The sequence below is a fragment of the Pelmatolapia mariae genome, linkage group LG2, assembly GCF_036321145.2.
Source record: "Pelmatolapia mariae isolate MD_Pm_ZW linkage group LG2, Pm_UMD_F_2, whole genome shotgun sequence".
Taxonomy (NCBI): Eukaryota; Metazoa; Chordata; class Actinopteri; order Cichliformes; family Cichlidae; genus Pelmatolapia; species Pelmatolapia mariae.
Window position 1 is genome coordinate 8,156,143 of NC_086228.1, and position 19,455 is coordinate 8,175,597.

At 39.5% G+C, this 19,455-nt stretch overlaps 2 protein-coding genes across 2 annotated transcripts in view; one reads left to right on the forward strand and one right to left on the reverse strand.

The window, feature by feature from the left end:
• Window positions 1-9,402, reverse strand: part of pdgfrb (platelet-derived growth factor receptor, beta polypeptide) — a 29,496-nt gene extending 20,094 nt beyond the window's left edge. The window contains exon 1 of the mRNA XM_063492541.1: window positions 8,791-9,402. The gene's annotated coding sequence lies outside the window, so the exon portion shown is untranslated. The remainder of the gene's footprint in view (window positions 1-8,790) is intronic.
• Window positions 9,403-14,163: 4,761 nt separating this feature from the next.
• On the forward strand, window positions 14,164-18,129 carry cdx1a (caudal type homeobox 1a). Its single transcript, XM_063484792.1, has 3 exons — window positions 14,164-14,512; window positions 15,648-15,796; window positions 17,944-18,129. Exons 1-3 carry the CDS (start codon window positions 14,164-14,166, stop codon window positions 18,127-18,129), a joined length of 684 nt encoding a protein of 227 aa, XP_063340862.1.
• The last annotated feature ends 1,326 nt before the right edge of the window (window positions 18,130-19,455 follow it).

Sequence of the window (19,455 nt, forward strand, 5' to 3'; positions counted from 1 at the left end):
TTTTTGTACTTTCTTCCAGGTTCAAACCAATTATCTTTCGCTTGTTAAGCAAATGTGTAAACCACTACACTGTGGAGCCACTGACCTCAAAGTGGGATGTGCTCTCAAGGATCATGGCCCAAAGGAGTCAGAAGACCACTTATACAAGAGTTAGGAGAGTGAACATTACCACAGGAGGGATACTTTTAACACTGAGATTAATGCTCATCATTGCCTTGGTCAGATCTTTGTGTGAGACGGGAACAAACAGTGTTATGAAGCCTTAAAAGGGTCAGGCCACTAGTGAATCTGCCAAGAATGCTTGGCAACCTTTCAGAGATGTTAATAAAGCACTTGGTAACAGTTTGATCCCTGAACCACAGGACAGCTCTTTGTTTGCACCACAGAGACAACAGAGTCATTTACAGTAAGAAAGGTCCATAAACTAAGTGAAGAGCTTCTCAATCTGAGAATTAGAACATGTAGAGGATCTTAAAGGATCTGGAAAGCATTTTTCTAACCCAGATGTTTATTGGTGTCTTTTGAATCTTTGAAATTGTATACTGCATTCCTGTAGTAATCTTGGAGGTCTGGAAAAAACAACAACAACAACAACAACAACAACAACAACAAAAACAAACAAAAAACCACAAGTGATGTTTGTGTTAGTGATGGCATAGTAATCACAATGGGGGATAAATTCTTATCACTCTGCATGAGGTTTCCCACAGATGCTTGGGAATTTGGTGGCTGATTGACCCTTCCCAGTTTTCATAAACAATCCTGCTACACTCAAAGTGTCACCAGCTAATGAGGAAGAATGCTAAAGTCAACCTCCTCGGGATGCACGCAGCCCACGCTCAGCCTCAGGATTCAGCTAAGTGTGTAAACGCCAGTCCCCAGCACCCCGTAATCCCACTCTAGGGATTATCTATATATACTGTAGCTCCATGTTTCAGTTAAACATCTGGCAATGATAAAGCAGTCCTCGATGAGGTGGGAACGACTGTCAGAACCACATTTGTAGCAAACTGTTTGCTTGAGCGTCTCCCGAGCGGGGGTAAGCTTGCACTTGGAAAAAAGGGAGGGGGGGAAAGTGTAATCTCTAACAAAAGAGAAGGATTTTTGAAAAGCCTCCCAAAGTGCAGCTGGAAGGCTCCGACTTCCTGTTTCTGGGAAATTTTGTGGTCTTGTGTGGGTGTTAACCAAATGTGTGTCATGGACACAGCAGACCATCACAACCACCAATCCAAATAGGCTCAGAAACAACAATCAGTAGAAATCTAACAGCAATTAGACTTCTACAAGGAGGAAAAAAAACATCTTTGATTCACAAGCTTCACAGACGAAAGATGTAAACTCACCACCAGATATGAAAAACAACAGAAAAACAGAAACAAAACAACGGCAGGCAAGAATAGACCAATTAAACCAATGACAAAGCATGACAAACCATTAACACACCACAAAAAAAACTGCACACATCACCAGACCAGACAGTGGGATAAACAGCAAAGGGAGCACGCAAACATACGGAATATACCTTATGGGTAAAACCACATCAAAGAACGGAGTGAGCCAGCAGAAGGCGCACACACGCAGACTTGCATCACAGACTGTGATGTTTACTCTGCTGAAGTGCCCAGGAAGCCACCATACAAAAAAAAAAACACAAACTTCTCCAATTTAGCAGTCACATCTTTCCAATGAAAACAATTATAGCTCAGAATGTGAACTATTGCTGACAATCAAGATTTTTATAGGGCATGCAGTGTATCATTAGACTATCTACAGTGCAGAATAAATGCACATGCCACATTTGTCTTTTTTAGTTTTTGTTTTTAGAAGGATGCGACGTTTTCCTGACGTATCTCTGAACAGCAGGACTTGGCAAGCTCTGTGGGAAAAAACTGACCCAGTGGTTCTTTGTTAAAATAAACCTCCATTTTTATCACTCATCTTGAACTGATCATCCCCCCTGAGGAAAACCTTCTGGTCTCTCTGTAGCAGACCCATGATGCACTGTTCCCACTCCAGGCGGCCTCAGTGTCCATCAACTCCAATAACTCCAGTATCACTAATGCACACTTTGTACATTACAGGAGCTGTAAAAAAGACAGCACAGTGAAGCCCTACGAAAGGTTCGGCAACAATCTTATACAACTGATTTTTAGCAGGAACGGCTTTTGGAGATTGTGTGAAATGTCATACTTTTTAATTCACAAATACAACTGCAATGGAAATTTTTCTTTTATTTGATTTGTAGTATAATTTTGGAACAATATATTGCATTTAAAGTAACATAAATTAATGTTATTGGCAATCAGGGACCAGCAGAAAAATGCAGCTAGACACAAGCAGCTAGGATGTCCTTTGATGATTATGTAAAAGAAAATAAGTGCAGTGCAAGATATCTTAAGACATACATTAAAATGCTACAAAAGTACTACAAAATTAAAATTTTTTTCCCAATTTCCAGTGAAATGTGCATCTCATATCTACATTTGTAAATAAAAGATTCCCAAAGTCTACAGAGGTCGCATTATGCTATCAAAAATAAATGTTTAAGTTCACATAAAGTAGCAGCAAAAATATTATTTTTAAACTCTGAGATCATCTTCTAGCAAAAAAAAAGAAAAAAAGAAAAAAAAAGATATTGTAATGCTCCAGGCATTAGATCCAGGGTCAAATTACCGAAAAAGGAAATGAGACTCTTCTTTCAGGGATCACAGAGGACACTGACCACCAGGGTATCTGGTGAGATGACCTGCTTTTAACTGGGAGGAGAGTCCTCATGTCTCAGAAAGCACTTGAAAAAATACCATAACATGCTTAAAAGTGACATACTAGAAAGACACAGAGTTAATAATTTGGCCTGTAATCAGTGATTCCCTTCAACTGCGGGGACCCATCTCTCTATCAATTGCCAAGACTTCACTGAAAGGCTTCAAGTTGTCTGATCTGCACTTTGCAGTGCACGTTGATCAAACATACTGGCTGTGACTCATGATGTTTACTCAGTTATTCCAGAAGTGTTTCATTCATGCACTGCACCCCTGAACTCCTCAAGACATTGGAAGACCACTAAGAATAATGATGTCTGAATCCAATCCAGTTTTATTCATACAGCACTTTGTACATTACACCAAAACATCAAACAGCTAATTCTCAACCTAATATGGGCAGAGATGACTCCAGAGAAAACAGCACAGTTGCCCCTGGTATTCAGTTTAATCTTAGAGACTCCACAAATCTCAACGACCTTGATGTGAAATGTGTAGTCAATAGCTCAGCCATATATCTTGGTGCTGATTTAAAATAAATAAAAATGTTAAAAGAATCCTAAAGCGACTGGGGAGTCAGTGGAAGGAGGCTTGGTGGAAAAGGCGCTCCTCTTTATAAGTATAAGCTGATTAAAGATTAGCAGCATTTTGACAAGAGTGCAAATAAAGTGTTGTTAAGGCTAGTGTAACTCTGAGTTGTAAAAGGCATGAATATGATGTTCCAAAATTTAACTGATAAGATTTCACCTTGGATAAAAGCCTCTGTGAGAGAATTCATCTCCTTATCTAGTTTAAGATCAGACTCAGGTTTGACACTTAAGGTTGGTTATTGTGGGTTTTACATATGGCCCAAGTCCAAGAGAGGATCAGCACAATCACCACTGGGTCTGAACAAAATAGCCTTAGTTTTACTTTCACTGAAATAAAAAAAAAATTAAGCATATCGATGCTTTGATGTCCTGATATCATTTCTTTTTACTGAAATGTAAATTTGCAGATCATCTGCATAAAAATGACACGAGAATCAGACCATACATTGAAAAGACTTTACCTTATCATTCCCCAGGTTAAAGTCCATATAATCTCCTGAGTCCACGTGTGAATAAAGCGGTTTTACTGCCCGGAAAATTTGCACACCCTCCCCCTGCACCAGCTCAGCCTCGGCAGAAAGCTTAGAGCACACAGGGAGCAGCTCTTAAACGTTGGTCTGAATCAGGGTCACTTTCTTTAAAGATATAACTGCACTTTTTGCACTTCCAGTTGATCTCATCTATCTAATTTTAGCATCTTTAACAAACTAAACAAATTTAATCTCTAACCTCTCACTCACTGATGATCTAACAGTTGCCATTTGCCAATAATGCACATGTCATACCCCACATGTCTTTCCACTCCAGAGCCTTTGGTGTCATGATGCATTTTCATGCCAGCCAAGTTGTATAAAGGGCATTTTTTTGTGTTTTTGTGGTCATGACTAAAAAAGTTTCTTCAGATGTGTGACTCACTTGTTCTGACCTCAAAGTAGGTTTCACCATTATGCAGCAGGACACTAGTAGAAAACTGTTAGACTATTAGAAAAGTCTCTGCTGGACAAAAAGTGCTTGTACGCTGAAACTTAAAAAGCTACAGCTGCACCGAAACCATCTCAAGTTTGCATTATCAGCACTGAAAAATCTGCCTAGTACTCCTGTAACAGGTTTCCTTCTGTTCGGTATTTGGACACAGTGCTTGTGAGGTCTTATCACAGAAACCAAAGTAACTCTATACTCATGCTGAGGCAACACATGTTTGGGAGACTGCGGATTTTGGTTCAGTGCCTTTTAAACAGAGTTGTAAATGCTGTGTGTAGTGGCAGTCGGGGGAGATGTAAAGAGCTTCTGTGTGAAACCCATGGATGTAGAATGACAGCCTTAGATGTGGCTAGCGTTTGAGATCAATTTAATGACTTTTCAGGAACCAAAATGAAGGAAAAAGGGATTACGACTTACAAACTTAAGCAGCCTCTGTCATTGAAGTCAGTTTTCCTCTTTCAAATCAGCTGGATGTGATTTTGTCACTGCCAGTCAACTCAATAAAATTGCTCATAGGGTATACAGATACATGCAGCTCATGCAGATACATTTGCTAGCATAAGCGACACAACATCCTTCAAAGATTTTCCTCGAAAAACGTCTCCACCCATGTTCATTGTGGTACCCTCCTTTTTTGCTGCACGATATGAGACCCCCTGCCTCATGAGAAATGAAGTACGCCTACACACACTTCCAGTCCCTGCACTCCCTCCCAAAAAGAAAGAAATTGAAACAGCTGAATACAATTAGGACTGACTGACTTTAAATTCCGTCTGTTTACCTTAAAAAAAACCCCAAAGAGACGAGAAAGGAAGAATAACAGTCACAGGGAATTTCATTTTAGTGGATAACTTATGCTATTTGTGCATAAATTCTGTAATTTTAACTGCTGTGCAGTTTCCCACATTTTTGTGTCTTGCTTTCAGTGAAGCTAAACTGTGCAGATTAACTTAACAAAATGCTCCTTCATTTTTAACTGTGCAAAATATTCTTATCTCACAAAAGACTGTTTTCCTTTATCCTCCTTTCTCATTGCACTGTATCACCATTTCCAACATGTTTTTGTTGGAAAGAGGACAGAACAAACTCCAGGGAGAAAGCCTGGTGCTTTAAATGAATCTGATGGAGACCAAAACTTCCTGTTGAAAGTAAGCCTGTATTAATCCTTATGCAATAAATCCAGAGAGGAACTCATAATAACACCTTACTAATGTTACACTCATACAAGGTTGGACACAGCTGTCAAGTCATTTACTTGAGTAAAGGCAGGAAAATCAATAAGAAAAAGACCACATTATAAGTCAAAGTCCTACACTTTAAATAAAGGCTCAATATTTTGTGAAATAAATATTTTTCATCTTTTGCAAAGAGTTCAGTGAAAACATTAGTGCAACTCTAGGGGTACTGATTAGCTTAGCTTAGCACATAGACTGTAAACAAGGGAAAGATGTAGTGGACCTTTCTCATCAGTTTCTTGGTTTTACACTTTTTTAAGCTTTATTTATCTTTTTTTACACTATATTTTTGTAATATGTGCGTTTAGTGTAGTTTTGCATTTAAAGTGTATTGTGGTTTTATGTAAATGAATGATATAAATTTTGTTTTTGCACAAGCCCAACAAAAGACAAGGGTTGGAAATTAGCCACAGGTATAAACTGTGTGCAGCGCATCAGTCCCATGCTCTATATTGGCCTTATGTCAAACTGCATTTAGTTACATAAATAAATAAAAAATATTTATTTCACAAATTCATCAAAAGATGAACATGCTCATTTGTGATGGGCTGTTATTTCCCTTTAGCGACAACTCAGCAGCTGTTATTAGATACTAATTACTTACTAGTTACTAAATCTTGATCTGAGGAAACCTGGAACGCGGCTGGGTGTTTATTTGTTAGCAAAACCATTTTTTAATCAGTAAGAATGTTTTTTTAAATAGCAAACTAAAATGTACCTATACAGGTATAGCATAATTACTATCAAGAAGTTACAGTACATGCAATTAGTATACAACAAGATAAGTAATTAATGAGGAAGTAGTCTCTTAATAGTCTTCTAGTAATTTTCTGCACTGTATTCACAGTGCAATGTTTTTTTTTTGCATGATTATGACACCTTTCTTTGCGATTTTAGGCTGACCCCCTTCCAAAAGTTTGTTATTGTGCGACAAGAGTATATATATAATAAATCAAATGAATGTTTCCTCAATGAACAAACTCACTTCCTGTCTTAAGATGAGATGCAGCTGCCTGACAGCTCTGTGCAAGTGGGAGGGAAACAATGAGGGGGGAGGCCAGATGGACAGCCATACAGGATGCTTTACTGCAGCACCACTTAGTGCTTTTCATTAAAGCTGTGTGACTCAAGTATAAAATCTAAGTACAGCATGAAAGAACCAGCGACGTACAAAGAGGCACTAGACTGATAGTGTTAAGAAAAGCAACAGCTCATTCAAAAAATATTGGTGGTGGATAATGAGTAAGCCAATGAGTGTCCACCAGGGGATGAGTCAGAATTTGTTCTGTGAATCTGAAAAACGAACCAATCCGTGTCACGATAACATGATGTGAGAGTGTGTAAGTATTTTAACTCAGTGTTTCCTCTATAAACAAGTTTTTTTAGATGAGGGTTGCTCAACTTTGAGTTGAAGTCACAGAGGATAAATGAAAAGAGGACAGAATGGGATCAGTATTTTTCAAAAGTTGTTGTTGAGCTCAAAATGTTACATATCTGCACATGTGAGTTAAATCAGACTCCTGGCATGTTTTCTGCATGGTCATAATGTGAAGCACATTTTCTCAAAGCTGCTGGCATGCAGAAGGCCTAGAGAGCCAGGAAACAGCTGATGTCGATGGATTAGGTCTGGGCCAGGGGGAATGGAGCCGGCTGGGCTGCACTTCATCGGGGCCGGAGAGGAGCACTCCGCTGGAGTACATACCAGCAGCCTGACGCAAGACAGGAAAATCCCCACTTGTCAGAGTCAAAATTAAACTAAGTTTTGCAAATCTTACAACAAAGATTTGTCACAGCTGATCTAGTGTTCTATAAGTTGGTGCCGTGAAAGTAGAAGCTGACTTTAAAGCTATGAAATGAATGCAATGCAGTCTAGCACCATTGATGGTAAAAGTATGACATGCATGCAGTCTTCCAGCGGTTCATCTACAAAAACAATGCCAGACAGTGCCTGGAGTGAAACATCCACAGAGCCAGAGAAGATCAAAAACTTCAAAAGGACACTCCTGTCTGTAGAGGAGGAGAAGAGCATCCACAAAACACATGCCAACAACATTTTGATTACAGCAGATGCTAATGTCAAAAAGGCCCCCTGTATGCAGAAGATGAATGTGCAGCTAACGAACCCAACAACTTAAATACCAAAGTCACCATACACAACAGTCAGGCGGGAAGGCTTTCAGGTGCAAAACATGTGTTGGAATATACTGAAAAGACATGTATGCCACATGTGTCACAGCCATGAAATGGCTCACAGTGCTATAACATAACTCGTTCCAGCTACTAAAATCTTCTGATGAACAGGAAGCGATGATTCAACTGATTATTTATGTCGGCTCGACTTGGCATTCTTGAGATGAGACCAGGTTGCTGGTTTTACGACATATCTACATTATAAAAGGGAGATTGAGTCACACAACTATAAATTTAGGGTGGTATGTGTTAACACTTAAAGGGAATTCCTCCAAAGAGGATGCTGTTGACAGTGATAGATGCTGGGCCTGATATCGGTTCATAGCCATGGCTCTTCAATGAGCTTCTCCATGAATCAATGCAGAGAAGATTGAAATGGGAGGAAAGTGACCGATGGTTTGGTGTTGAGGAACCCCTGTTCACTCTGGGTGACTGAAGAGGGCTGTACAAACAAGCCCTTTAGCAGCGAAGCACAAAGTGGAGAGCGTACAAACAGCTTGTACTATAAACCCTACTGTGTTTGTGTATACGCTAGACCCCGGGACACCTTGTCAAATGCATTCTGTTAGTGGGAAAATAAACAATGTTAAAGTTGTCCAATGTGAAAGTGTCAAACAGTTGCTGTGTACAGAGATGCAAGCCATCACTATGTTGATGTTTGAACAGGTTGCTTACGCTCTTTCACGCAGCGTTGCAATGCCTGTTGTGTACACACACACACACACAAGTATGTGGGTAACGAACACCACCAAGAGACAGCAACAACATCACAAAGACATACAGTTGTTCTCTTGTCAAATCAAATCAGATTTTTTGTTTAAAAAAGCTATATGAAACTTGGATCCAGTGTTCAGGATGAAGTGCGTCTGTGTCAGATGGCTGTGAAACTCAATCTGTCACAGTGGGCTTCCCATACAGGATAAGTGAATTTTCACCACTTCGTACAGCCCTTTTTTACTTCTGCCAGCAGCTGTTGAGCAGCTGTAACTTATACTAAAATACTTGACGGTGACAGAGAAGTATGCTTCTTACCTTCAGACGAACCCCAGAAGCGCAGAAGAATCTTTCCTCTTTCACCAAGAAGTTTGCCGGCCAGCAGAAGGAAATTGGAGAGACTTCCAGTAAGATGTCTCTACAGGGGCTGCTGCTTCAAATGTATAGATCCCTCTGATGTTCACTCTGAGGTTAATCTCTGCTGTCCCAGGAGTCCGTTGGAGGAGGTACTGCAGTGAGCCCGGCTGTTTGTTTAGTCAAATCACATCACCATGGGTGTCTCTCTCTCTCTCTCTCTCTCTCTCTCTCCCTCCACTCTCACACTCAGAAAGAGTGTTCTAAGAAAAAAAAAAGTTCTCTACAGAAACATGCACACACACGCACACACAAACTGTGCACACTCCACCCTTGACAGATCCACAGTAAGCAGAGCGTCAGTGTCCACCCCTGCTGAAGCTGAGAGAGAGCAGGACGAGGGAGAGGAGGGAGGGAGCAGTGAAACAGAGCTGAAGCAGAAAGCAAGAAGTTTCTAACAGGGCGACGAAACTTCAAAATACAAATCCAGTTCTGCTTGTTGTTCTAAGGTAGAGGCTCAGAGGTCTGAGCCGGAGCGATTTGTTTATGAATGGAGTGGAGGTGAACTGAGACTGTCTCTCTTGGCAACGGCAATCTGGACCGCATCTAACCCCCTCCATAAAACAACAAACACAATAAAAAGGAGGAGAAAGAGTGAGAGAGTGAGTGAGTGGTCCAGCCAGGAGAAAAAAAAAAAAAGGTTTTGGCAGCGCTGATTGCACCCTGCTTTGGAAACAAACATGGAAGTCTCAGTTTCTCAGGAAAAATAACTTCCCTTACATAATCACACTCTTAAAAACAGGTATAAAAGCGGTTAAAGGGGACTTTAGCTTTAGTGAACCAACCTTTTTTTACATCTCTTTTTATATCATATTTTTTTCACGTGTTTTCTTTTTCCCCTGCATGAAATAACTCAACACCTCCCACCATCCGCACCCCCTTCTTTCTCCCTTTTTTTCCTTGGCCTTTTATCCTCTCTTTTATAAACACAAGCAAAACCATGTAAATATGTCTGCTCTCAATACTAGCTTTCTTCCTAATTCAATCCTTTCCCAGGATATGAGAGGATGATCTAAGATTCGCTACGCAACACTGCAGCTGAATAAAGACCTGTTCTATCTAACAAGCAGGTCGGGGCAGACGGGGGGGCGGAGGGGAACAGGAGCTAAATTGGAAACTAACATGTTCTCCTCTAATTGAGAGGGCAAATCTAAAAGACCTGCTCGCACTAATTAGAGTGCCAGCAAGCCCCCTCTAGTTATTAGATAGGAGGGGAGCAACACCACACAGGGACAGTTCCTCCTTTTACATCTTTCTAATTCTACCTATGTAATTAGCACCTACTTGCAATAAACCTGCTCTAAATCCACTTATTTGAACCCTTGAATCTATTTGTAGGCGTTTCATTGCTTGTAATGTCAATAAAACTGTAGACCCCAAAGATAAAAAGGCAGTAATACAGCAATAATGTGCTTGTCAGTCACGTATGTAAACACTCATGCACACACAATTCTTTATCAGCATGAGATAAGACACGCACTCTGTCGAAACACCCGGCAGAAATTAACCGATATAACAGGATGCTAGAATCTTAGGGGGTCTTTTCATTTTATTATCACGTGTAATTTTAGCATCTTTTTACAATGCAGTGCTGGAGAGAGTCCACAACGGGATGTCTTTTGCTCTATATATGGCAGCAGTCCTTGTTTACCCCCACAGAGTGGAGCAGCTCTTAACAAGTGGGATTCCAAAATATTCTGCCTCAACAATACTGAGTCTCTTCAGCCTGTCAGCAGCTAACAAGTAGTTTCTCTCACTGCTGATCTGAATTAGTGTTATAGCGGGAGTGCAAAGCAGTGCAAACAGGCTCTACGGTTGTTTTCCTGCTGGGTTTCAGGAAAAGGTAAAAGTTACACCGCTGTGTTTGTCAAGCACAGGCCATTATAGAGGTACAAGAGTTGAGACAAAGACCTGTAGAGGCAGGGAGCATGTATACTAAGGTCTAGACCTGGAGCTGAACCTGCTGGACCTCTGTTAGATGAAGACTGATGGAAATGTTTGAACTATGGCTGCCTCCATTTTAAGTTGTCCCGATAAAGGATATATGACTTTGGGGCACCTTAAAGCTTGATTTCGGCAACGTGATCTGGGACTAAATCTGAAAATGAACCACAATAATAAGACATTCGAGATAGACAACAGCAAAAATCAAGAAGAAGCAATACAACATAAAACATCATCATAACAGAATCATCACATATAAGATAATAAAACACGGTAACAAAAGGACCCGAACAACACAGCCTTACAAGTCAGCTGATATTTATTTGCAGGGCTTTTATTAGAGCAGCCTTCCAGTTGCATTTGTTGCTCCACACCACACACAACAACTCCTGTCAGGTCTCAGCAACTTACTGAAATAGGGAATGCTAGCTGTGTTGGTCAACCTCCCCTAACGCCATTTCCTGAACCCTTTACTCCACCCCCCCACTGCAGCTGATCTGCAAACTACACCCCGCTACAAACACACGTCCATCCACTTTCTTCTCCTTATCCAGTTTGGGGTCTTAGGGGCCCTGGAGCCTATCCCAGCTAACATACACCAAAAGACGACATACAACTTGGTGAAGCTGCTATCACTCGCTAAGACACAAAAACAGACAGCTCACATTCACACCTAAAGCCAGTTTAGAATCACCAGTTAACATAAGATGCATGACTTTAGATTGTGGAACTGTGTACCCACAGAGAACCCATGCAACCATAGGAAAACCTACAAACTCCACAAAGAAAGGCCCCAGCTGGGTGGTAGATTCAAACCCAGAATCTCCTTCCGTGAAGCAATATTGTTAACAACAACACTGAAATGGTTAATCCATTAATCAACTAGTTTATTGTCAGACTCAGCAACTACTTTAAAAACTAAACCAAAAACAGAAAACCTTCTATGGTTCCAGCTTCTCCAGTGCAAAGAGTTTCTGCTTGTCTTTGCCAAATGTTGTGATCTATTTACAAATATTTAGTTTAGGGCTACTGTTCAAATGGAACGATTTGTTTGATCTGGTACTTCAAGAACTAGTTATGGGAATGAATGAGATTACTGGAGGAGAAATGACAGAAATTGCATCCGCGCCCTCTCTCTACACTCACATCTTAGTGCATTTTGTTGCATGGTGTCTAACACATTGTCAAAAAAGAGAAGACAAAGTGGGACAGACAACAAAACAACAATGCATTTGCTATCTATTCTGCATTTAGGGAGTGTGGTTGGCTTAAATTTAAACTGAATATATAACTAACCACGATGCTGACTGTAAAGGGTAAAACATTCCCTATACTAGGTCTCTTTTTGGAGCGGTGAAAATTTTGAATAGATCAAAAAAGGAAACAGGCGTCTTAAGGTTAAACAGATTTAAACTAAATCTCTATATATGGAATTATAACTATACAGTAATGGAAATGTTTAGGGTTTATCAAGGTCAAACTTTACTTTGTACATTAAGACATACCCTCATAAGTGCTTTAACCACATTTATTTATTTTCAGGCAAGCTGGCTTGCATTGTGGTCGCCATCAATGTATTTCAAGCGTTGGATGATATGTTTTCATGTTTATGTTGCAATTTCCTTAATGATCAGGCCATTTCCATTAACATCAGCCAGCTTCCTGCTAACAGTTGATAGGCACTGTAGCTGAGAATGATTATCTTGATAGTGACATGAATCTTTTATGATTGTTTGATATAGAGGACCTCATGCACAGACTTGATAAGTGCAATATATAGCATAGGGCAGTGTCAACAGAAGATGGAAAGAATAAAAAGCTAACAGTGAGAATGATGATGACGAATAAACTGTGTGCATCTTGTTAACGACAGGTCAGTTGTATGACTGAACTTGAAAGACTCCAAACCAGGAAAGTTATCTGCTATTATTCAGCTTTTTGCTGCCCTCATATGGATGTTTTGAGCCATGACATAGCGGGGAGCAAAGCAACTTTGCTTTTGCCTGACCTATGTCACTATTGGTCTTACATCAGAGCAGACTATAAATGATAGAGAGCACTGGAGTGGTATTTCAGGATTTTTATCATGTGTTTTCCTGGTTAATCAAGCTCACACCACAAAGAATTACAAAGGAGAACCATGTTCAATTTTGTTTTGTAAGAAACTAAAAAAGAAAAAGACAAAAAGATTCAATAAGGATAATTTTTAAATAGGAGAAAAACCCATGTAGTCTGAAGGACTACAAATGTATAATAAACAGCTTAAGAGAATAAAAAATTCTTTATACTTGCCATAATGATGATACTGAAGTGTATTATCTGGTCAGAGCCATAGCTGCCACTGAAGGGAAGCAGCCTATTTCTACAGCTATGTTTTCTACATGTTCTAATATTCCTGTGATGTATATAATGAAAATATGGACTTTAACTAATTTAATTACATGTACATTTTCCATGTTTTTTTTTCAATACAGTATGCAAATGTAATTTGCTTGATTGGTTTACATTTAGTTCATACAATGCACGTTTTCCCTCACGATTTATTATTTGAGTAAATAAACCTTTAATTTTATATATTTAAGTTGTATCTTACTCAAATCTTTTACTTGCATGTTTATTGGAGTTGAAGAATTATTATTTTTTTAGTGTATGAAGATTAAGTTGGCAGTGAAGAAAAACAATATTTAAGCTTTAAAATAAGAAGCTAAATTATATGAAAATAAAAATATAAAATAATAAATGAATGTGCATTTGAGGTCTTTATGGGTAACCGGAAATCCTGACCTGATTATTTTTCAACATACGTAATTTTATATTTTAAAAATTTCCTTACTTTGAAAAAAATTATATTGTGGTATGTTTTCCTGCTTGTTTGTTTGTCTATTTGTTTCCTTCCACCTCTGTTCGTATTATTATTATTATTATTATTATTATTATTATTATTATTATTAATGTTGGCCTGTAGTCTCTGCGCTGAATCTAACCCCCCTATATACATGCACATGGACTTCCCACGCATTCCACACATTGTACCGCCTTATCAAAATGATTCATCAGGGCAAACGTGGTAAATCGGGGTCATTGCCCTGACGTCGCAAAGACCAGCAGGCAGGTGAGTCTCAGGTAAAGCGTGACGTCAGGATGATACTTTCGAACTCCTTGCCAGTAAATCTATAAAGGTGTGTAGTCTTACTGCACAGGTAGCCTGAACCTTAGACTGAAATGAAAACAGAGCCTGCTGAAGATAAACTCGGGGGCCTAACATGCTCTTGGAGGTTTGATTTTTCCAGGTCTTCCAGAGATTCACCCTACCTGTCGAGCGAGGATACCGGGATGTACCCGAGCTCTGCTTCTATCAGACAAACGGCTCAGGCTCTGTCACTGAACAGTCAGTACATTCCGCCTCCGTATGACTTCCCTAGCTACCACCATCACGTCACGGGAGTCGGTGATTTGTCGGCAAGTACCTGGAACCCCCTTTACGCGCCCCGGGAGGAGTACCCCTACAGCTTCCCGGGGTCAAGCCCCAACACCGCGCAGGTCAACTTCACCTACCCGGATCTGAGCAACGCTCCTTCCGCCGCTGGAGGGGGATCGCTCACCCCTTACAATTTCATCTCTGGACAGGATCCCCTCATTCCCAGGAAAAGACCACAGGAGCCCGTTAAACAAACAACTTCAGGTGGGACTTTACTTTGTCATACTTATTCTTAATCATAGGCTTATTTTGGTCTGCATAATGTAATCAGCGAATTATAGAAATATAGAGAACATTTGTAACATCTTCATCTAAGAGTTGCTTGTGCATACAAATATCTGTTATCTGGAGTACTTCAAACGCACTTGTCTCTGGGTTTTTTTCTTCTTCTTCATTCTCGAGACTGATCACATATGAGCTATCTTAAATGTTAACAAGTGACACAAACAGGAAACGCAACATCTTGATAAGACACATACTATAGGGGAAGTAGATTACACAAACTCCTGGGTTACTTTTGTAGCTGTCACTGTGGTTGCATAACTAAGTAAACCTCAAAAAGCGTACAAGTTTGGGTAACACATGAGAAACACATGCAAACCTGTTTTAAGTGAAATACAAACCCAACTTCAGCAGGCGCACATTCATCAAGGTGTTCGCCTCTCTTTGGACAATCATGCTGTGAGATGTCAATGCAAAGCTAACAGTGGAGGCCATGAAGTCTACACAAGTTTCACACCCCACCCTCTCTGTCCACTGGGTGGGTGTGAGATGGTGACAAACTGGATAGATAACACTGGAAGTGCAGGAAGTCTGCAGAAGTTAAACTAAGTCTCCTCTAAAGGCTAACCCTCTCTTAACCCTCTTGTATGTATGTGTGTGCGTGGGTGTGGCTGGATCAATGCTGTCACATGAGCAAGTTTTCTGATCAATAACTGTGACTCCTAGTTTCTTGAGTGTGTATGTGAACATGCGTGTCAATGAATAGCTGCCTATGTAAACAGCTGTGTAGACAGCACTCACTGTGATAAGGAGAAGCACTGATGCAATGCAGGGGGGAGTCTTTGCCTTCGTTATAGTGTGAGCACGATTAGTAGAATTGATGAGGTTTTAAGTGGCGCCTGAACTTGAACGTGGCACCAGACTGTTTGGCCACGACACACACATTTCGTGACTCACTGACGCAAAATTATTAATTCCTGAAAAAGATGTGGGCCATACACATGAATAAAAAATGACTCTATTTACTTACATTCACTGTCTTTATTTTTGTGCCTTTGTTTACTATTCTTAATATTTATTGATTTTTACTAAAAAGCTATTGTTTTGTCTGATTTAGGTGGGAAGACTCGCACTAAGGACAAGTACAGGGTTGTGTACACTGACCACCAAAGGATGGAGCTTGAGAAAGAGTTTCAGTTCAACCGCTATATCACAATGAGAAGGAAGTCAGAGCTGTCAATGGCACTCAGCCTTTCCGAGAGGCAGGTGAGAAGATTAGAGTAAATAAACAGTCAATGTCAAAATTCTATAGAAAAACTGAATGTAGAAAATATATAGAAACTGTCTAAGACGTTGAGACTGTGTGACTTTTGCTTTCTCTCTTCACATTCAAAGAATTACAAACGCCTACCACTTTCAAAGTAGCAAACCACATGTTCTGTTTTTTTTTTTTAGGTTCCTCCTTAGGAGGAACGAATGAGATAAACTAAACTCACAGCAGAAAAACCCCATGAAGCAATGAGAAAGAGTGTGTTTCGTTACTGTTGAAACTCAGTTAGGAAACAGAATGTGGGATTTGTTAGTGCAAACCCCCCATGGTTTGCACTAACAAATCTATAGGCCAAGAAGTATATATTTGTCACCCCCTTTTGTGAGTGACAATAATAAGGAAGGTCACTGCAAATTTAACATGTTTATGTCAGGGGTAAAAAATAATATGCCCTAATTTTTTTAAACTTTGTAAAGCCAGAACCACAAAATAATTGAATTTTTTTTTTAGTTACCGGAGTTTAACCTTTATCTCTATCATTATTTTAAAGAAATCCACTTAACTGCCAAAAAATGCTGAAGTATGTTTAAAGTTTGCTGAACAATATTTAGACAAGCCTGTGAAATACTGGGGGAATATAGTCTGGTCAAATAAGACTGAACTCTTTGGATGGCAAAATACACGCCATGTTTGGAGGTCAAAAGGCAATACGTATCACCCCAAAACACCAAAAGTGAAGTTAAGAGGTGGGAAGGATGAATAGAAAAATGTACCGAGACATTTTTGATAAAAATCTTCTGCCATCTACCAGGATGATGATGATGAAACGAGGGGTGGACGTTTCAGAAAGACAGTGATCCCAAACACAAAGCCAAGGAAACTCTCGACTGGTTTCAGAAACAGAAAATAAAGCTGCTAAAAATAGCCCAGCCAATCACATGACCCGAATCCAGCTGAAAATCTATAGAAAGAACTAAACCTCAGAGTTCATAGAAGAGGCCCACAGAGCCTTCAGGATTTGAATTTCTGTTTGTGTGCGACTAGTTTCGCCACACAGGAGGCATCTTGAAGCTGTCATCACCAACAAAAGCTTTTGTGCGAAGTATTAAATAAATGTCAGTAAATGTGTTCAATACTTTTTCCCTGTGTCACTTCTTATTATTACACATAGTTTATGGACATCCGTAGTTTAATTTGTCTTTGCATGTGCGGACTGGATGGGTTGTTACTGACATCTGGTGAGAATTTCATACCATGTGAAATATATTTTGCTTTGAAAACTGGTGATGTGTTCAATACTTATTATACCCCATGTGTATAAACACACATGGGGTATAACAAAAATGATCTTGGCATTTTTGTAGAATTTCATGCTCACCGCATATATCTGCATATACTGCATAAGCTGCAGATATCTGATTGTAAACAGTGTACCACTGATGATGTACAGATCTCAAATATGGCATTAACTTTGTGTTACGGGGTTATTATCTCATTTGTGGGTTTCTTTTTTTTCTTATGTGAAGTGAGATAACAGGGAAGGTGGAGCTTGGATTTACGTTGTTGATGTTATTGTGCATTAGAAAAAAAACTGCATCTGTAGGCCATCTATTACCACTGTGCTGTATTTTACTTATTCCCATGGTTGTGTAGGGCTTCTACTAATGCAGCACATGTGAGCACAATGTTCTCAAACAATCCCCTTTGGAGAAACGAGCTCCAGAGAAAAAAACAAATTCTGCAAACCGTAATGTTAACATATGTGGCCAAACGCATAAGTAGTGTTAATGGTGAAACCCTCAATCTTACTGTCATTAAGCTGTTCTTGTTGTTTCTTCTGCCTGCCCTTGCAGCTTCTTAAAACCACAGCTGAGTGCAATTGTTTTAGCTCCCAGAGTAATTCTGGGAAAGTTAGAGATTACTAAATGTCAAGTAGATGAAGCAAGGCAAGGGAAAGTTACCACAGAAAGCAAAGTCGCTGCAGTTTTCAACTTCCTTTTAATGCCACAAATAAGTGATTTAAAGAAGAAATGAAAACGATAATGATGTACTGTTTCATTTGATGTTGTTTAGGGAATAAGCCATAATGCTCCTTAACTGAGAAATGTTCTTGATGCTGATATCTCATGCATGTGTGTCTCAGGTGAAGATCTGGTTTCAGAACAGACGTGCCAAGGAGAGGAAGATCAACAGGAAGAAGTTGCAGCATTCCCAGCAGGCTTCAACAACCACACCCACCCCACCTGTACTGTGTGCACACAGTGACACTCACAACCCCGCGAGCCCCAGCAGGAACATTTTGTCAGACGCAGTATCAGAGGAGTACTAGGTGAAGTCTATGTGAAAGACTGGCACTGTATCTGTGTGTGTAAATAATGTTTTTAATAGTTGTACAAGTTCACCACAGAATGAATGAAAACGATTCACATGAAGATCACCTCTATTTTACAATGTCACCACCACACGTTTGTCACATGGATCGAGTCGAGTGGGCATTTATTCCACTTGCTTGTGTTAATCATTATCAACGTCAAGATAGCGTTTTAACAGTGCATGCCCAAGAAAGAGGATTAGTGTCTTTCTTGTTGTCTTTTCCTTGTATATGTATCCATTAACAGGAATATAATGCAAATGCAGATATATAAAAAAAAAAAAAAAACAGACAACCCTTCTTCTTATTTCCCAGGCAGTACCGTGACACTAACACGCCTTTTTTATGACAACTTGAAGTTACAGGAAATCAGATGGGGAAAGCAGATATCTAATTTGAAAGGTGGTTAAATTATTCTTTTCGTTTTTCTGAAAACATGCATTTACTCTGCATTTTAGCTGCAGCAAAGCAAGGGCAGCATTATTAAAAGTGTCACTGGTTTTAAACATTCAGACGGCAGAGTTTAGCCACATCCTGAAAAACTGCTGAAGATTGCTCAACCGCATGACTCGTGATTTACAGTCGCTGTGGCACAGACGTTCAGCTCTGGCAAGAAACTGGATATATGTGTTTTATGTTAAAAAATGTCTACACTTCTCTATTTTTTTTTAGAACCCAATGTCTGTATATATGAAATGTTAAAGGATGTGCTGTACATGCAAGAAATGTTGACACACTTTGATACTTTTTCACTGTAATTTTAAAGAAAAGGAAGGAGAAACAAAAGATGTGGAAATTTAGTAAGTATGAGTCATCTAACGATTAAAGGTTTTTCCATTTCTAAATAAATGACTGACTTATCAACAGTGCTGTGTGTGCAGTTGTGTAATCACAAATGTTTAGAGTGTAAGAAAGTCTCCGTTTTCTAATTCAGCTCTTTCTTATTTCAGTGTGTTTGTGCATGCTTTTGTGTGTTTCAAGTGGAGTTTATGTTGGCTTTGCTGCTTAAACCCTCTCCTCAGCACTGAGGTTTTATTGATTTAGAGTTGTATTTTCTGTTAATTTGCTGTAGCCACTTTCATGTGGGTCAATGTGCTTTTCATACACCGCAGTTTTTATAGGGAAAGGTTTCTTGGTGAAGAAATATAACATTAGTATGAAGTTCTACCTATAAATGCTCAAAACTAATACATTGGCTTCCTGTCATCACTTTTAAGACTCTAAATGAGCCTACACCGCTTTATTTGTCGGATCTTTTTTTATGTTCACACTCTTGTCAGAGGT